The sequence below is a fragment of the Dasypus novemcinctus genome, chromosome 19 (genome assembly GCF_030445035.2).
Source record: "Dasypus novemcinctus isolate mDasNov1 chromosome 19, mDasNov1.1.hap2, whole genome shotgun sequence".
NCBI lineage: Eukaryota > Metazoa > Chordata > Mammalia > Cingulata > Dasypodidae > Dasypus > Dasypus novemcinctus.
Genome location: NC_080691.1, coordinates 38,450,472 through 38,466,956, shown reverse-complemented (window position 1 = coordinate 38,466,956; position 16,485 = coordinate 38,450,472). Strand labels below are relative to the sequence as shown.

The 16,485-nt window shown below is 46.2% G+C and overlaps 1 protein-coding gene across 20 annotated transcripts in view; it reads left to right on the top strand.

Annotated features, from left to right (window-relative positions):
* THOC5 (THO complex subunit 5) overlaps positions 1-16,071 on the top strand; it is a 38,210-nt gene extending 22,139 nt beyond the window's left edge. For all 20 annotated transcript variants that reach the window (XM_023589745.3, XM_023589747.3, XM_071209850.1 and 17 more), the window contains 8 exons: positions 3,225-3,326; positions 4,003-4,099; positions 4,674-4,788; positions 6,274-6,377; positions 6,514-6,601; positions 11,163-11,278; positions 12,955-13,145; positions 15,863-16,071. In XM_023589745.3, the coding sequence (XP_023445513.1) occupies positions 3,225-3,326; positions 4,003-4,099; positions 4,674-4,788; positions 6,274-6,377; positions 6,514-6,601; positions 11,163-11,278; positions 12,955-13,145; positions 15,863-15,926 (877 nt within the window). In that variant the 3' untranslated portion in view covers positions 15,927-16,071. The remainder of the gene's footprint in view (positions 1-3,224; positions 3,327-4,002; positions 4,100-4,673; positions 4,789-6,273; positions 6,378-6,513; positions 6,602-11,162; positions 11,279-12,954; positions 13,146-15,862) is intronic.
* The last annotated feature ends 414 nt before the right edge of the window (positions 16,072-16,485 follow it).

The following is a 16,485-nucleotide window of genomic DNA, read 5'->3' as shown; positions in this document are numbered from 1 at the left end:
CTGTTCCCACCTGACCCCAGTAGGGGGAGCCCAGGGCCGCCTTCAGAGCTCCCAGAAACCCTGCTCAGCCAGGGCTCTCCTTCCTGGGAGCCCTGGTTACAGAGGAGCATCTCATCCGGATCATTTTGCTTGCTCATTTCTCAGCTGGCCAGCCTATTAACAGCAGTCCTGTAGGCAGGCCTTGATTGCATGCATAACTCTAGCTTCTCGCTAAGCTCCGTGTGGGCAAGAATGGAGGCAGCACTGCGGACTGCTTATGAGTCAGGACTCAAGTTGGAACTCAGGCAAATCCTGGTTCTGCCCCTCACAGCTGTGTATGTACCTTTAGGCACATTACCTGGCCTCTGAGTGTTTTCTCACTCTGTGACTGTCAATTGTAGTGTCCCCACATGGGGCTTTTGAAGAGTCCAGCCAGGTGCTTAGCACAGGTGAAGTACTTGGTAAACAGCTGGTATGTTTATCATATCAATTAGAAGAATTGTTTAATTCTTAACAGTAACTCCACAGTTTAGATCTTTTTTTTTTTTTTTTAATTTATTTTTATTTATTTAATTCCCCTCCCTTCCCCCGGTTGTCTGTTTTCTGTGTCTTTTTGCTGCGTCTTGTTTCTTTGTCCACTTCTGTTGTCATCAGCGGCACAGGAAGTGTGGGCGGTGCCATTCCTCGGCAGGCTGCTCCCTCCTTCGCGCTGGGCGGCTCTCCTTATGGGCGCACTCCTTGTGCGTGGGGCTCCCCTACACGGGGTACACCCCTGTGTGGCAGGGCACTCCTTGCGCGCATCAGCACTGCGCATGGGCTAGCTCCACACGGGTCAAGGAGGCCCGGGGCTTGAACCACGGACCTCCCATGTGGTAGACGGACGCCCTAACCACTGGGCCAAAGTCCGTTTCCCCCACAGTATAGATCTTATTGTCCTCAGTATATCAGTGAAGGAGCTGACGGCTCTGGAGAGTTCGGAGACTTCCCCAAGGTCGTGGTAGTGAGTAGAAAGAGTTAATTTGAAGTTGGCCGGATCTTTGTAGCCAATGTACTATATTGCTGCCATCTCCAGGTGGGCCCTGGTCCCAAAAAGGGAGGAGACATAAAAGGAAGTACCATGTGATTAGATCTTCAGGGCTTGTTTAGCCTAGCCCCCTATTTTAGAGATGGGGAACTGATATCCAGAGGGCATGTGGCTCATGTGGCTTAATAGTGAAACCCTGGATCTACAACCTGAGGCTCCAGGCTCCCAGAGGCCTTTGATCAAGTACAGGCTACTTTGACCCTGTGGAGACACCAACCCAATATCCATTCTTCTAAAATATAGAGACACTTTTTTCCTCTCAGTATAATCATAATATCATAGTGATTCCTTAATATCATCCAATATCCAATCAGGTTTCATATTTTCTTGATTTTCTCACATTTTGAATTTGGAGCTCTCTAAGGTCTAGACATTGTAATTGGCTGAAGCCTTTCCCAGGTCTGTTTATCAAATGGTCTCACCATCTTTTTTTGTCTTTTCCAGTTTTTAAGGAAAGAGGGTTGTTTGCTTAGTAGAGTTCCCCATGTGTGGATTTTGACGATTGTATCCCTGGGGTACAGTTTAGCATGTTGTCCTTACCCCCTGTATTCCTTAAATCGTTAGTTAGATTTAGAGATTCCATCAGATTTTATTTTGATTTGGGATAGGGGTGGAGAGGTGGAAGGTGAGACCATCACAGATGTCACTGGGTACTTACCAGGAGCACAGGCTATCTGTTTTTGTAATGTTAGCAGCCATTGATGACCATTGCCTGGATCTATTAATTCATTAAAGGATTAAAGTTTTTAATACAAACATTTTGTTGTAGGTATACCAACATTGCTAAATTTTCCTTGAGAAATTATTTTCCAGCATGATCTCCATTGGGTCAGTTTAATTTATTAATCAGTTTTTCATTAAGCTATTAATCCATATTTAATCATTTTCACTTTTAATTTACCAAGGTTTTAAAATCCCTTCTTGTTCATTATAATTTTATAATAAAGAATTGATGCACTGAAGTTTTTTTGTTTGTAACATATGTCTGTAACTATATATAACCTCCCCTTTTATGACCATTATTTTTACCAAGTTCATTTTTCCTGAGCCACATATTGCAGATCTAAATTTTGTCAAGATGATTTCATTCTTCCATCAGGTTTTGTCAATTAAAAAGCTGCCAGTAATAGTCACTTAACTTTGACTGAAGTCTGAAAATTTTCACTCTTTAGCCTGATCTCCTTGTAAGGCAGTGAATTGGGCAGATACCCTTGGGGCACAGGGATACTCTGGACTAGATAAGACTAGGGAAGAGCCACAGCCACCTGCTCTGCTTTTCCCGAAGGTTGCTGGGGTCAGGGTGTCCCTGGGGCTCAGCAGCAGATCCACATGTCCAGCCTGAGTGGCTTCTGCTGCTACCCTTGGAAAGATAAAAGAGAGCCCCCCACTGTTGGCTCAGGGAAAGAATGGACCTTGCCATCCTCTGTGATAAGATTAATATATTACCCTCTGCAACAGAGCAGGACCTTCTCTTTTCTGCTTGTCACGTTTAATTACAGACTTTGCCCTAACCATTCCTGCTGGCTGGCGATAGTGACGTGCTCACCCTCTGCTTACAGTGCTAGGTCACCTTGTCTCCAGGGCATCTGAAAATATCTTTTTTTTTAGAAATACAAAGGGAAGTATAAATTTTTATGTGATCAGCCTGCAGTTTGGTCAAAATGAGCTAGACACAGCAACAAAGCAGCACACTTGTTCTCTCTGGGGTGGCAAGGAGTGCATTCTACTTCTATGAGACTTGTGATTATTTCTATTGCCATTGTCACTGGGTTTTGCTCCCTGTGATAAGGCTATGGCCTCTATATAACTCTTGAAAGGGATTAGTTTTTAAAAGAAAAAGAAAAAAATCTAGTGGTTAGGGTTACTATTACCTTTGATCAGACAGTACAAATCCTAACTCCACCACTTCTTAGCAGTGTTATCTCAGACAGGCCACATCTTTCAGAGCCCTGAGGCCCTCCTTTGTAAAATAGAGATGATAATATTCCCTACCTCATAGGGTGTTGAGGATTCAGTGGCCTCAGGCATATATATGGTGTGTCCCACAAGAAGCACTCATAAGGGGTGGCATTGATCGTTGATAGGGTGGCATTACCAAACCCCAAATATCCAAGACCTGCATGGCTAGCATTCTCACTGTAGCTTCTTCTCCTTTTTCCAGTGACTTGCTGTCTCCTGACTCAGTCCTAAGCTGTTTGTACCCTGGGGATCATGGGAAGAAAACTCCAAATCCAGCCAATCAGTATCAATTTGATAAAGTTGGGTAAGTCAGCAGAGGTTTCTTCCTCTCCCAGCCTCTTCACTTCTGAGTGTCTTTAGTAGCCCAAGCCCAATGCTAGAGACCCGTGAGGGCCAGAAGCCTCCCAGAAGGGAGGGGTGACCCAGGGCAGAAGGGAGAAAAGGGAACATGTGCTCTTTCCTGCTTGTGAGGCCAAGAGTGGGGGAGTCATAGTGTGGAGGGAGGATCAAAACTCAATGAACATGATAAGAACATGTTATACCATCAAAATGTTCAGTTTTTTTTTTAAGGAAGTACCAGAGATTGAACCCAGGACCTCGTTCTTGCAAAGCAGGCACTCAACAATTGAGCTATATCCACTCCCCAAAAATGTTAGCATTTTAATCCTCTGGGGATTAAAAATTTTTCAAATATTTTAGAAATTGGTAGACCAATGACTCTTTTTATTTGAGATTTGCATGAGTCAAATCTCAAATGCATGAGATTTGCTGCAAGGAGAAAGAGAAAAGTGAATATGGGAGAGAGATTCACAGGAAGGAAATGATGAAGTCACAAGGCTTTAAAGATAGCCTGGGCTGTGATCATGACTGAGCCTACAGGTCTAGACTGTGGGAAAGGGGAGGATGGTAGAAGGGCAATATGCTGGGATCACAGCAGAAACAACTTATAAAACCATTTTGTCCTGTGTTCTTTTCTGCAGCATCCTGACTTTGAGAGACTATGTACTTGACCTGGGTCATCCCTATTTGTGGGTACAGAAGCTGGGTGGCCTCCACTTCCCCAAAGAGCAGCCCCAGGTGTGTACATTGGTCTGGTCTCCTTGGCTGAGGAGCTCTACTTTCTCTCCTATACATACCTCAGAGAGACCTCCCATGGCCTTTTAGGGCCTTGAGCTAGCATTCTGCTTTATTTGGGGCTCTAACCTGTCCTTCGTCAGCTGAGGAGAACTCAGGGTTGCAGGATACTCCATCACTAAAACATAGAAGGCCTAGAAATGTTTAGGGACCTTTGGTCTTCTCCCTGAACCTAGTAGCCCTCCACATCAAAGCAACTTGGGTACTTGCTCTGGATATAATATGGCTTTGTGCTTTCCTTAGTATTATGTATAAAGACACCAAAAATAATGAGGAACTAGAACCCCGGGGGATGCAGCATCTTAGCTAAAGCCTTTTTTTCTCAGGAGTTCATTCTAGCTGGGACTCTGCATCTGGCCTGTCATGGCAGGTAAATCCTGCCATTCCCAAAAGACACTGTCACGGGGCGTGGGTGGGCTGGGCTGCCACAGGCCAGAAAGTCCTAGGAGAGAGGCAGTGCCTGGAAGAGGGGAGAGGGAGCAGTCACCAGTGTGTGCCACCTCACTGTCATTCACAGCACACAGTGATCGCTGACCACTCGCTGAGTGCCAGCCACATGGAGACCACCATGAAACTGCTGAAGACCAGGGTGCAGTCCCGTCTGGCCCTCCATAAGCAGTTTGCATCTCTGGGTAAGCCGCTGAGGGGGTTGCAGCTTGAGAGCCACTTAGACAACACAGGGAAAGGAACGGCTTAGCCTGTCATTCAGAGTTCTTGAAGCCTGATGGCAAAAAGGACTGGATTCCCAGTTCTTACAGAGAAGAGGGGTTGGGGAGGGCCTAAGCGGAGGTCTAACTTCCCCCAGGGCCGTCAGGGCTGTCCCCACCCTCAGAGAATATACCCAAAGCCTGGGCAGCACAAGTTAGAGCAGGGGTTCTTAACCAGGGGTCCATGAGCTTGAATTGAAATTCAAAAAACATTACTCTTGTGGGGATATGTTGGTGTGGGTGTGATGTATTTATTAAATCATACACAGTGTAGTGTGGACTTAGTAGGGGGTCTGTGGTTTTCACCTGACTGGCAAAGGAGTCCATGGGACAAAAGTGTTTTAAGAGCCCCTGAGTTAGAAGATGGTCAGGAGCAGCTCATCCTAGGTCAGTGCTTCCCAGACTTTGGTGTGCTTTTTACAGGTAAGTAACAGGAACCTAATTCTTGGTCTCTGGGTGTGGTGCTGGGAGAAGAAAAGACCAAGCCCCTGCCTTTGAGGAGTTTACATTCAAATTATTTGAAATACAGCTGCCCAGGGATCCACTCCCTCATTCCCACCCACTGAACTGATAGTCTCCAGAGTGATAGGCCCCTGATTTTTTGTGAGCTTCCAGCTGATTCTGGTGAGCCTCCAGCTGATTGCAGCTGAGCCCTGGGCAGTGGTCCTGTGGGGACTTCTTTTAGTTTATTCATTAATAGTTGTTATGTGCTTGCCATGTACAAGGCATTTGCAGGGTGGCTTTAGTTAAGATCTTTCTGGTCTAAGAGAGTTCTTATTAGGAAAGGCATTGGGTTTCCAAGACCCCTCCGAGACGCCAACCCCTGGGCCAGTGGTCGCTGATCTCTCCAGGCCAGCCCTGCTTTCTCTCATGCCTCACTCTCTCAGTATGCTGAGGATATTGTCCCAGGGTTGGATGGCTGTCTTCCTGGGCAGCATTTACTTAGAAGGCATATTTACGTGTTGAAATGCCAGCAAGAATTTACCCTCGAGCAGTTCTCTAGCTCCTCTCCTTTGGTAGAAAAACTGACAGCACTTTGGTTTACTCAGTCAAGGTCAGCAGTGAAAACACAGCCCTCAAGGCTAATTGATCTAATTAACAGTCACTTCTGCAGAGGCCCTGTCACTGGTTCTGGCTGCAGGGGTTTTGTTTCATGGACTATCATTTGCGTTAAAGATAAAGCACCATGGATGCTGGTGCCGGGTCCAGCCACATACACATCTTTCAGGGTGAAGGTCAGGTTGGTGAAGTTGCATTCCTTGCACACATTCATTTGGGTACCTGCTCTGGATCAGGCATACCAGACAGCTGTCAGGGCCATCTCAGCCCTCCCGAGGGCCTCAGGAGGATGTAGTTTCCCAACAGTACCTGCTTTCTACCTGTGACCTCACCTATCTTGCTTTCTTTTAGAACATGGCATTGTGCCAGTTACCAGTGATTGCCAGTACCTCTTCCCTGCAAAGGTTGTCTCTCGCCTGGTCAAGTGGGTGACACTTGCCCATGAGGATTACATGGTAGGTGGAGGAGCAACAGGTCACCCTTGCTCTCACAGGTTCTGCATGCCCATGTTTCCTTTGAACTACTGCCCTTCACCTGAAGGATAGGGGATTGAGTCAGTGATTAACTCCCTGTCTTTTGTGACTGTTTCAGGAGCTGCATTTCACCAAAGACATTGTGGAGGCGGGACTAGCTGGGGACACCAATCTGTACTACATGGCTCTCGTGGAAAGGGGCACAGGTAATTGCTGTACTGATCACATTGGTTCTAGGCAAGGGAAGCCACTAAGAATAAAACCTTCTTGAGGGTTGCCTAAAGCAAGCAAAAGGTCTGCAATACTGCCAGGGATACTTAAATAACAATGATTATGATAGCCATCACTGAGTGGAGACTTAGTCTGTGCCACAGGCACATACATGCTTTATCTAATTTAACCCTCACAGCAGACCTGGGAGTGGTAGTATCATTCCCTTTTTTATAGGTAGGGAAATTAAGGCTTAGTCACAAAGCCAGGAAATGGTGGATTCAAACCTAGCTCTGACTTGAGCCTGAGCCCTTAGCGCCTTTTCTGGTCTCTAGAATCAAACATCCTGTTCTTTCCCCTCTTCACAAAAAGGCAGAGTTGTCACTCTTTGTGGTTATAAAGTTGGAACCTCCTTCTCTCTTCAGAATGCCCCCACTTTAGAGGTATCAAAAGCTGTGGTTCCTCACTGCTCTCTTAGCATCTGTTTCCACCAGGACCCAGATTGCCAAACTTGGCCTGTCGTGCTGGGGTCTCACCACAGTCTCAGCAGGGCCTGGCATTTTTCATAGAACCTGGCCACCGAGCCAAGAAAGAAGCCTGTCGTTCTAGTCCACAGCAAGAAGTGGAAGGAAGGGTCGGAGTCTTTGATATTAGAGTCTTAATACCTACTTCCTTCCTCTCTCTTTTTCCTTCATGTCCTTTTTTTATTTTTTAAAGATTTATTTATTCATCTCCCCCACCCCTCATTTGCACTCGCTGTGTGCTCTCCGTGTCTGCTCATCTTTTTCTTTCTTCCTTTCTTCCTTTCTTCCTTTCTTCCTTCCCTTCCCTTCCCCTTCCCCTTCCCCTTCCCTTCCCTTTCCCTTTCCCCCTCCCCTCCCCCTCCCCTCCCCCTCCCTTCCCCTCCCTTCCCCCTCCCTTCCCCCTCCCTTCCCCTCCCCTTCCTTCCCCTCCCTTCCCCTTCCCCTCCCCTCCCTTCCCCTCCCTTCCCCTCCCCTCCCCTCTTTCTTTCCCCCCTCCCCATTGTCTGCTCTCCTGCTTTCTGTGTCCATTTGCTGTGTATTCTTCTGTGTCTGCTTATATTCTCATTAGGCGGCTCTGGGAACCAGTCCCAGGACCCTCCAGAGTAGGAGAGAGGCTGTTACTCTCTTGTGCCACCTCTGCTCCCTCTTCTGCTATGTCTTATTTTCTCTTCTCTGTGTCTTGTGTTGCATCATCTTGCTGCACCAGCTCTCTGCGTCAGCTGGCATCCCTGCACATGGCAGCTCTCTTGTGCAGGACGGCATTCCCACACAGGGTGACATTCCTGCACAGGGTGACATTCTCTGCATGGGCCGGCACTCCGCATGGGCCAGCCTGCTGCATGGGCCAGCCTGCCCTCACCAGGAGGCCCTGGGCACCAAACCCTGGACCTCCCACATGGCAAACGGGAGTCCAGTTGATTGAGCCACATCCATTTCCCTCGTCTTCTCTTTAGGAGGTACCAGGAACTGAACCTGAGACTTCCCATGCAGGAGAGAGGCGCTCAGTCACTTGAGCCACCTCAGCTCCCTGCTTTGTTGTGTTTCTCATTATCTTTCCTCTTTGTGTCTCCTTATTGTGTCATCTTGTTGGCCAGCTCACCATCTTGCTCATCTTCTCTAAGAGGCACTGGGAACTGAACCTGGGACCTCCCATGTGGTAGGCAGGAGCTCAATCATTTGGGCCACATCTGCTTCCCTGTGTCCTTTTTTTAATAATATTCTGAGTAAATTAAATATTTTATATACAATTGAAGCTCCCCAATCCCATTTCATTCCCTCCCACATAATAAGCAAACATTATTTAGAATTTATACATTTGCTTTTTTTTTTTTTAAGATTTATTTATTTATTTAATTTCCCCCCTCCCCTGGTTGTCTGTTCTTGGTGTCTATTTGCTGCGTCTTGTTTCTTTGTCCGCTTCTGTTGTCGTCAGCGGCACGGGAAGTGTGGGCAGCACCATTCCTGGGCAGGCTGCTCTTTCTTTTCACGCTGGGCGGCTTTCCTCACAGGTGCACTCCTTTGCGCGTGGGGCTCCCCCACGCAGGGGACACCCTTGCGTGGCAAGGCACTCCTTGCGTGCATCAGCACTGCGCATGGCCAGCTCCACACGGGTCAAGGAGGCCCGGGGTTTGAACCGCGGACCTCCCATGTGGTAGACGGACGCCCTAACCACTGGGCCAAAGTCCGATTCCCTATACATTTGCTTATCATCCTCCACTCCTCCGCCTTTTTTAAAAATATTTTTATCTCATCCCTAAACATATAGGTTACTATTTTAAAAGGGTGCAAGTGAAATTTAGATGTATAGCTCCGCAACAACTACGTATATATATATATATATTTTTTTTTTTTTTTAATTATTTTACAAAGGATCAGTTTGAGAACTTTACCTAATGCGGATTAAAAACAAATTGGTGGGAAACGGACTTGGCCCAGTGGTTAGGGCGTCCGTCTACCACATGGGAGGTCCGCGGTTCAAACCCCGGGCCTCCTTGACCCGTGTGGAGCTGGCCCATGCGCAGTGCTGATGCGCGCAAGGAGTGCCCTGCCACGCAGGGGCGTCCCCCGCGTAGGGGAGGCCCACGCGCAAGGAGTGTGCCCCGTAAGGAGAGCCGCCCAGTGTGAAAGAAAGTGCAGCCTGCCCAGGAATGGCACACTTCCCGTGCCGCTGACGACAACAGAAGTGGACAAAGAAACAAGATGCAGCAAACAGACACAGAGAACAGACAACTGGGGAAAGGGGGGGAATTAAATAAATAAATCTTTAAAAAAAAAAAAAAAAATTGGTGAGGAAAGAAACCCAGAAATATATGCAGATCGTTATAAGAGAAACAACAGTAAGGAAAGGGGTCATTTTTTAATAAATGTTGTAACTGTCAGGAAAAAATTACCTTAACCTGTACTTTCCTGTCCTATTAATATATTATTTGAATTACTGGTGGGTCAAAGAGTTAAACTCCCCTCTCCCCCCATAAATCAATAAAAAGTGGGAGGAAGAGATGTGATATGGGGGCATTTTCGGGGATTGGATTTGTCCTGGGTGGTGCTGCAGGAACAGTTACCGGACATTGTATGTCCTCCCATGGCCCACTGGGTGGACTGTGGGAGAGTGTGGGCTATGGTGTGGACCATTGACCATGAGGTGCAGCAGTGCTCAGAGATGTATTCACCAAATGCAGTGAATGTCTCATGATGATGGAGAAGGTGGTGGTTATGGGGGGAGGAGTGGGGTGAGGGGGGTGGGGGGTATATGGGACCTCATATTTTTTTAATGTAACATTAAAAAAATTAAAAAATTAAAAAAAAAGGAATGGTATACTTATCCCATTGCTGGAGAGGAGATAAGTGCCAGCCCATTGAAAAAGGTGGAGCCTATTACCAGAGAAAAAATGAATATATTCAAATATGCAGTTGTTTAGTTCAGTGATAATGAGCACAGGCTTTGACATCAGGCTTTTTTGGTTAAACTCAGCAATGCTGTTTGGGAGCTGTTGGATCTTGGGAAAGTTTCTGTTAGAGTCTCTGTTTCTTTATATATAAAATGGAAATGATAACAATGGTCCCCATCTCATAGGATCTGTCTTAGTTTGCCAGGGCAGCTATAACAAGTACCATGTATAGGTTGGCTTAAACAACAGGAATTTGTTATATCACGTTTTGGAGGCTAGAGTCCAAAATCAAGGTATTGGCAGGCCATGCTTACTCCAAAGTTTATAGTTTTCTAGTGGTGGCTTGCCGGTATCATTCCCTCTGCCACTGTCACTTGACAATCTCCTTCTGTCTCCTGTGGCTTCTACTTCTGTGTCCAAATTTCCTTTGCTTATAAGGATTCCAGTCTAGGATTAAGGCCCACACTAATTCAGTTTAGCCTCATTTTAATAGGCTCTCCAAAGATCCTATTTACAAACATGTTCACACCCATAGGATGGGGTTAGGACTTGAACACATCTTGTGGGAGATCATTGTTAGGATGAACTAAAGTATATGTAAAGCGCTTTGTGTGGTGTATAGAACACGTAGTGCTTATTAAATGCTGGCTATTGAAAAGTTTTACATAACAAAATATATATTAATAAAAGGAACAAAATAGGGAAAATATATTTCACTGATGTAACTGCTGATGCATAATATTGTTGAAAAGAAAAAGCAGATCATAAACCTTCACATAGAAAAATCCTTAACTGTTTTTGCAAATAAAGGAACACCAGTTAAAACAGTCTGTAAAGTTAGCAAATAGAAATCCTGCGCAAACCCAATGGGGACTAGACTCTAGGGAGCCACATACCCCCCGGCACAGGAAATAGCTCAAGGTCCTTGGAGGAACCAGTCACTGGGCCTCACATTCTGCAACCTGGCAATTCTACTTCAGGAATTCTAGAAAAAACATGTGAGTCAGTCAGTACTAGAATGCCCTCTGCAGCACTTGAATTAGTATGAGACATTTGAGCTAGCCTCAGGACTACAGTGGGGAGGGTGCCATGGCCGGCAGGCTGAGACTAGAACTGATCTTTTTTCCTGTCTACTCCCTTCCCAGCCAAACTCCAAGCTGCTGTCGTGCTGAACCCTGGCTACTCCTCCATCCCACCAATTTTCCAGCTTTGTCTGAATTGGAAAGGGGAAAAAACCAATAGCAACGATGACAACATTCGGGTAAGGCCTTGCTGGGAGTGACAGGGAGCGCAGGAGTGCCTTCTTGGGCAAGTGGGAAGTAGCAGGGCCTGCTTCAACTGAGGGGTGGGACAATGGTTTAACTTTCAGACAGGGGCTCTTGCCAGAAATTGTAGAATTTCCTGGAAGCTACATGGTGTAGTAGATGAAAAATCCTAGGCCCATCTCACCCACTTAACTAACTTGGGATCCACAGGTTTCTCCATTTATAAAATGGGGCTATAAATACCTGCCTCAAAAGGTGACTGTCAGGGAGCTAAGGTGGCTCAAGCAGTTGAGCCCTCTCTCCCACATGGAAGGTCTCAAGTTTGGGTCCCAGTGGCCTCCTATAGGGAAGACCAGCAGACAGAGAGAGCACACAGTGAATGGACACAGAGAACAGACAGTACAAACAATGAGGGGAAAATAAATAAATAAAAGGTGATGTCTTGGCCTTGCGTGAAGACGTGAATTTTCAAAAGCATTAGATAGGCTCTGGCATGAGAATGTGTGAGAGCATTGCAGTGGTTAATTATTATTATACTAGATTTGATTTGGTAGCAGCTTTATGGCTAGGTATATTTGTATATATATTTACTTATTTATTTTATTAGAGTAGTTGTAAGTTTATATATACATATTGTTTTAAATCTTATCACGGTCACATATATACAACATCGAATTTCCCGTTTTAACCACTTACATATGTACAATGCAGTGGTATTAATTATATTCACACTACAGTGCTACCATCACCACAAACAGGAACTCTGTACCCGTTAAATAATAATTCCCCATTCCCCTCACCGCTAGCCCCAGGTGATTTGTAGTCTACTTTCTTTGAATTTGTTTATTCTAAGTATTTCATATAAGTGAAATCATATATTATTTGTCTTTTTGTGTTTCATTTATTTCACTCAACATGATGTCATCAAGGTTCATCCATGTTGTAGCATGTGTCAGCACTTCAGTCCTTTTTATAGCTGAATAATATTCCATTGTATGGATAGACCAATTTTGTTTATCCATTCATTGGTTAATGGACAATTGGGTTGCTTCCATCTTTTGGCTAATTGCAAATAATGTTCCTATGAACATCGGTGTACAAATATCAGTTCAAGTTCCAGTTTTCAGTTCTTTGGCATATATACCTAGAAATGGGACTGCTGAGTCATATTGTAATCTATGTTTAACTTTCTGAGGAACTGCCAAACTGTTTTCCACAGAGGCTGTACCATTTATATTCACACCAACAATGTACCAGGTTCCATGGCTATCCTGGTGGGTGTGCAGTGATATCTCATTGTGGTTTTAATTTGTATTTCCCTAATGGATAATGATGTTGTTATCTTTTCATGTATGTATTACATGATCTTATATTTTTAACCCTAGTACCTTCTGACTTGGATCTTACCTTAAGATTTCTCCTTATGGCTGTGAGCATGAAAGGCATTGAAAGTTATGGGTCAAAATCAGGAAAACCCTGTTGTCTTGAGGAGAGAGAGCCCCAGGACAAGCCTGTCCACCTCATCCTGGCTGGCCAGCTCCTGCAGAGGCACCAGACACAGGTCTCATGGAGCCCTCAGGCCCAGCTGGGTATGGAAGCCCTGCCAGTGGATCGACCACACACTGGCAGGCCATTCCAGAAGTCTGACCTGCTGGCTTTCCCACCCACACAGGCCATGGAGAGTGAGGTCAATGTGTGCTACAAGGAGCTGTGTGGGCCCCGGCCCAGCCACCAGCTCCTGACCAACCAGCTGCAGCGTCTGTGCGTGCTGCTGGATGTCTACCTAGAGACTGAGAGCCACGATGACAGTGTGGAGGGGCCCAAGGAATTTCCCCAGGAGAAGATGTGTCTTCGGCTCTTCAGGTAAGGGATGGGGACAGGAGGGGCTCTGGTTGGAGATCCTTCACCCTGCCTCTTATGGGGATTGTGCAGAAACCTGAGTCCTGTGGGAGGCAAAGTCTCCTTTTACAGAGCCCAGGATGGTTGCAGGTGCACTTGCCTGTGTTCACAGTGGAAATTAAAATCCTGCAGCCATACCTCCTGGGGAGGACTTGCTCCATTCTTCCTGAAACTTCCCCACAACCTATCTCCTATCGGCCTTGCCTAACTGTTCTTCACAAACACACTGAGCTCAGAGCAGCATTTCTTGTCTCTACCCAAAGGCAGACCACTAACCAAGAGGCTATGACTGAACTTTACTTTCTATACCTTCTGTGGAAAACAATAGGACTTTGTTTGCTTTTTATCATCCAAATATGTACATCCCCACCATTCCCTAGAGGGTCTGCTGTAGTCTTCCCAGAGAGCTCACATATCAGGTGGGAATCACATCCTTAGACAGTAGCAGCTCCAGAAGGAACCCAACTCTGAAGTAAAACAGACTCGAGGTAGAGCTTTACTCTCTGCTTACCAGCTGTGTGATTTTGGGAAAGTCACTGTACCTTAGTCCTGAACCCATTTCTCCAAAGCTGAAATGGAAGTAATACCTTCTAGCTTATAAGGAATCAGAGGTAAGTCTTCTAATGCTTCTGGGACAGTTCTAGCTTAAGATAGGTGCTCAGAAAATGCCAGCACATTCTGAAAGTTTGGATTTAGGGTGTCTGGGCTCATAGCAGTTCTAGTTTCCTTTTCTTTTTGGTTTAGGTCCTTCTTGCCCGTTTATGCCCTAACTCATGTGCTTGTGCTTAAAGAGTCAGTTTCAAAAACCCAGAGTCCACTGCTTAGGCTTCCCTTCCCTTTTGGGCCAGGAGTTGGAAAGGAGCAGTGTTTGTGGAAAGGTTAGAGTTATAATCTGTTTATAATCAGGATATCTCAGTTGTTCCCTGTCAGGCTCAAAGGTGTCTTTCCCCTTGTTCCTGGACAGCCAGGCTCAGCCCCTGGACACTGTCCCAGCATCCTTCCACCTCCATCTGGCACTTCCACCTGCTCTGGTTCACAGTATTGTCTGGTTATAACCAGCTCCAGCCCCCAAGTGGCTGGTGGAAGGCAGAGCTGGTACCCAGGTGTTGGTGCCCTCTAGTATTTACTCTCCAGTGGTCTATGTGAGACCTCGGCTCTCCCTACCCTCCCAGCCTGCTGCAGCACATTTCCAGGGTGGTAGCTCTCACTCAGCCCATGTTTATTTGCTATTCTCTGATGTTCCTGAAGGACCCACTTGCTGAAGTACTTTGTTGCCCAGGCTGAATTCTCTGGCAGGACATGCAGGAAGGTGCTCCTGTGGTGATTCTGATCCAGTAAACTCCATGGCTGGTGAGGTGGGACAGGCAAGGCTGACAGTGGGGATGAGACCAAGATTCTGGGGTGCAGAGTGCTATCCTGGGTAGCAGGGGACCTGAGGGCTGGCCCTGGCTCTGCCTGTGACTGGGTACCATCGGGCTTGGGTTCTTCATCACAGTGTGCCTGGACTTCCCAGGTAACTGCACCTTCCTGATGTTGGGAGGTATATGACAGTTAAGGGCTTTGGGGCCAGAAAGACCTGGGTTCAAATTCCAGCTCTTCCAACCTTCTGAGCTTCAGTTTTGTCATCTGTAAAGCAGCATCTACCTCAGGTGTTGTTGGGAGGATGAAATTAAATTAAAAAAAAAAAAAGAAATTAAATAAGAATGTGCATGTAAAGTACCAAGCACAGCACTGGCAGAGTAAGCCCTCAACCACTGGTATTAGAGTAATAACCTTCACTCTCCCCTCAACAATCCCCTGCAAAACACATACACACTCTCTCTTTCTCTCTCTCTGTCTCTCTGTCTCTCTCTCTCTCTCTTCCTTAGACCAAGACCCAGATGTCACCTTCTCTTTATTATTGACTCAGTCACAAGCAGATGCAAGGGGAGAAAGGGTCCCTTTTTAGCTGGGCACCCATTAATTGTGGAGTTGTGTGGAAGAGAAAGTTATTTTGCTTGAAGCAGTTTAATTACAGGTGAAGCACCTCCACCTCCTGGGGTCAAGGCTGTGGATGCAGGTCTTGCCCACCCACCTGCTTGCTCCTGACTGTCAGCCTGCCTAGGACAAACAGGGTTTGGTGTCAGACCTGTTCTTGAATCTCGGCTCTGCCACTTCCTGGTGGCTGAATAATGTCGGGCAAACAGTTTACCTCTCTGAGCTTGTTTCTTCATGTGTAAAATGATACGAATCGCACCTAAGATGTACTAAATATGGAGCACAAGGCTTCTGGTAGGCAGCTAAGGCAGATTCTTTGCACTTCCAGACTCCACATGCGTGAGAATCTTCCTATAAGCAGGAATGTTTTTTGTAATTTATTTTTTATTGTAGAAATAAAACATGCTTGTGGTTAACCAAGTAATAAGAAAGTGAGGGGGCCCAAACCATCCCAGAACTGATTCCTGTCTTCCCGGGCCCATAGCAATTTGTGTTAATCCTTTTGCAAGCATATAAATCAGTCTTTACAAAAATGCTGTCACACCTTACATAGTGTTCTGCAGTCCGCTTGTCTCACAGTGTTCCATATCATGTAATTCTACCTTTTAACAGCTACAGATTGTTCCTTTGAGTGAATGGACCGTCATTTTCTTATCAGTCAGGAGGCACGGTGTTAACTACTCTCCCTTCTCCTGTTTCTCTAGGGGTCCCAGTAGGATGAAGCCATTTAAATATAACCATCCTCAAGGATTCTTCAGTCACCGCTGACGTCCCACTTGGCTGGCCACATTTCCCCCAAGGTCCCACCCTGATTGTCGCACCTCTGCTTTCTTCTCTGGCCCACGTGTGGCTCTTGATATTCTCCAAAGACACATTTTGTGTTTCCAACTTAGTAAAATGTCATCTGACCAAATGGCCTTTTGTCTTGTGGCTCCTTGGAGGGAAGGGGGGCAGCTTTGCAGTGTGGAAGAGCAGGTGGAGCCACAGCACACTGTGCTAGGACATCGCACTAGACGGCCAAGAAGAGCAGAGTACGAAAGAATCCAGATTCTGCTGAGATGCCGCCCTCTTGTCCACACAGGCCTTATTTGTTTGGGCTTTGTTTCTCAGTATTTGTTATCCAGAGTCCCTGCTGTTCGAAAATGGCTGGGGATGCCCAGGACAGCATACCAGTAAAGTACTCACTAACGTAACCTTCCCTCCTCGTTTATCAATCTCATTCTCCCCACTACCCAACCTTCCTCTCTCACCTCATTCCACTACTGTCAGTGTCCCTGACAGCCAGTTCCTTTCCAATCTTTGGATGTTGTAAATGTCTGACAGTGCA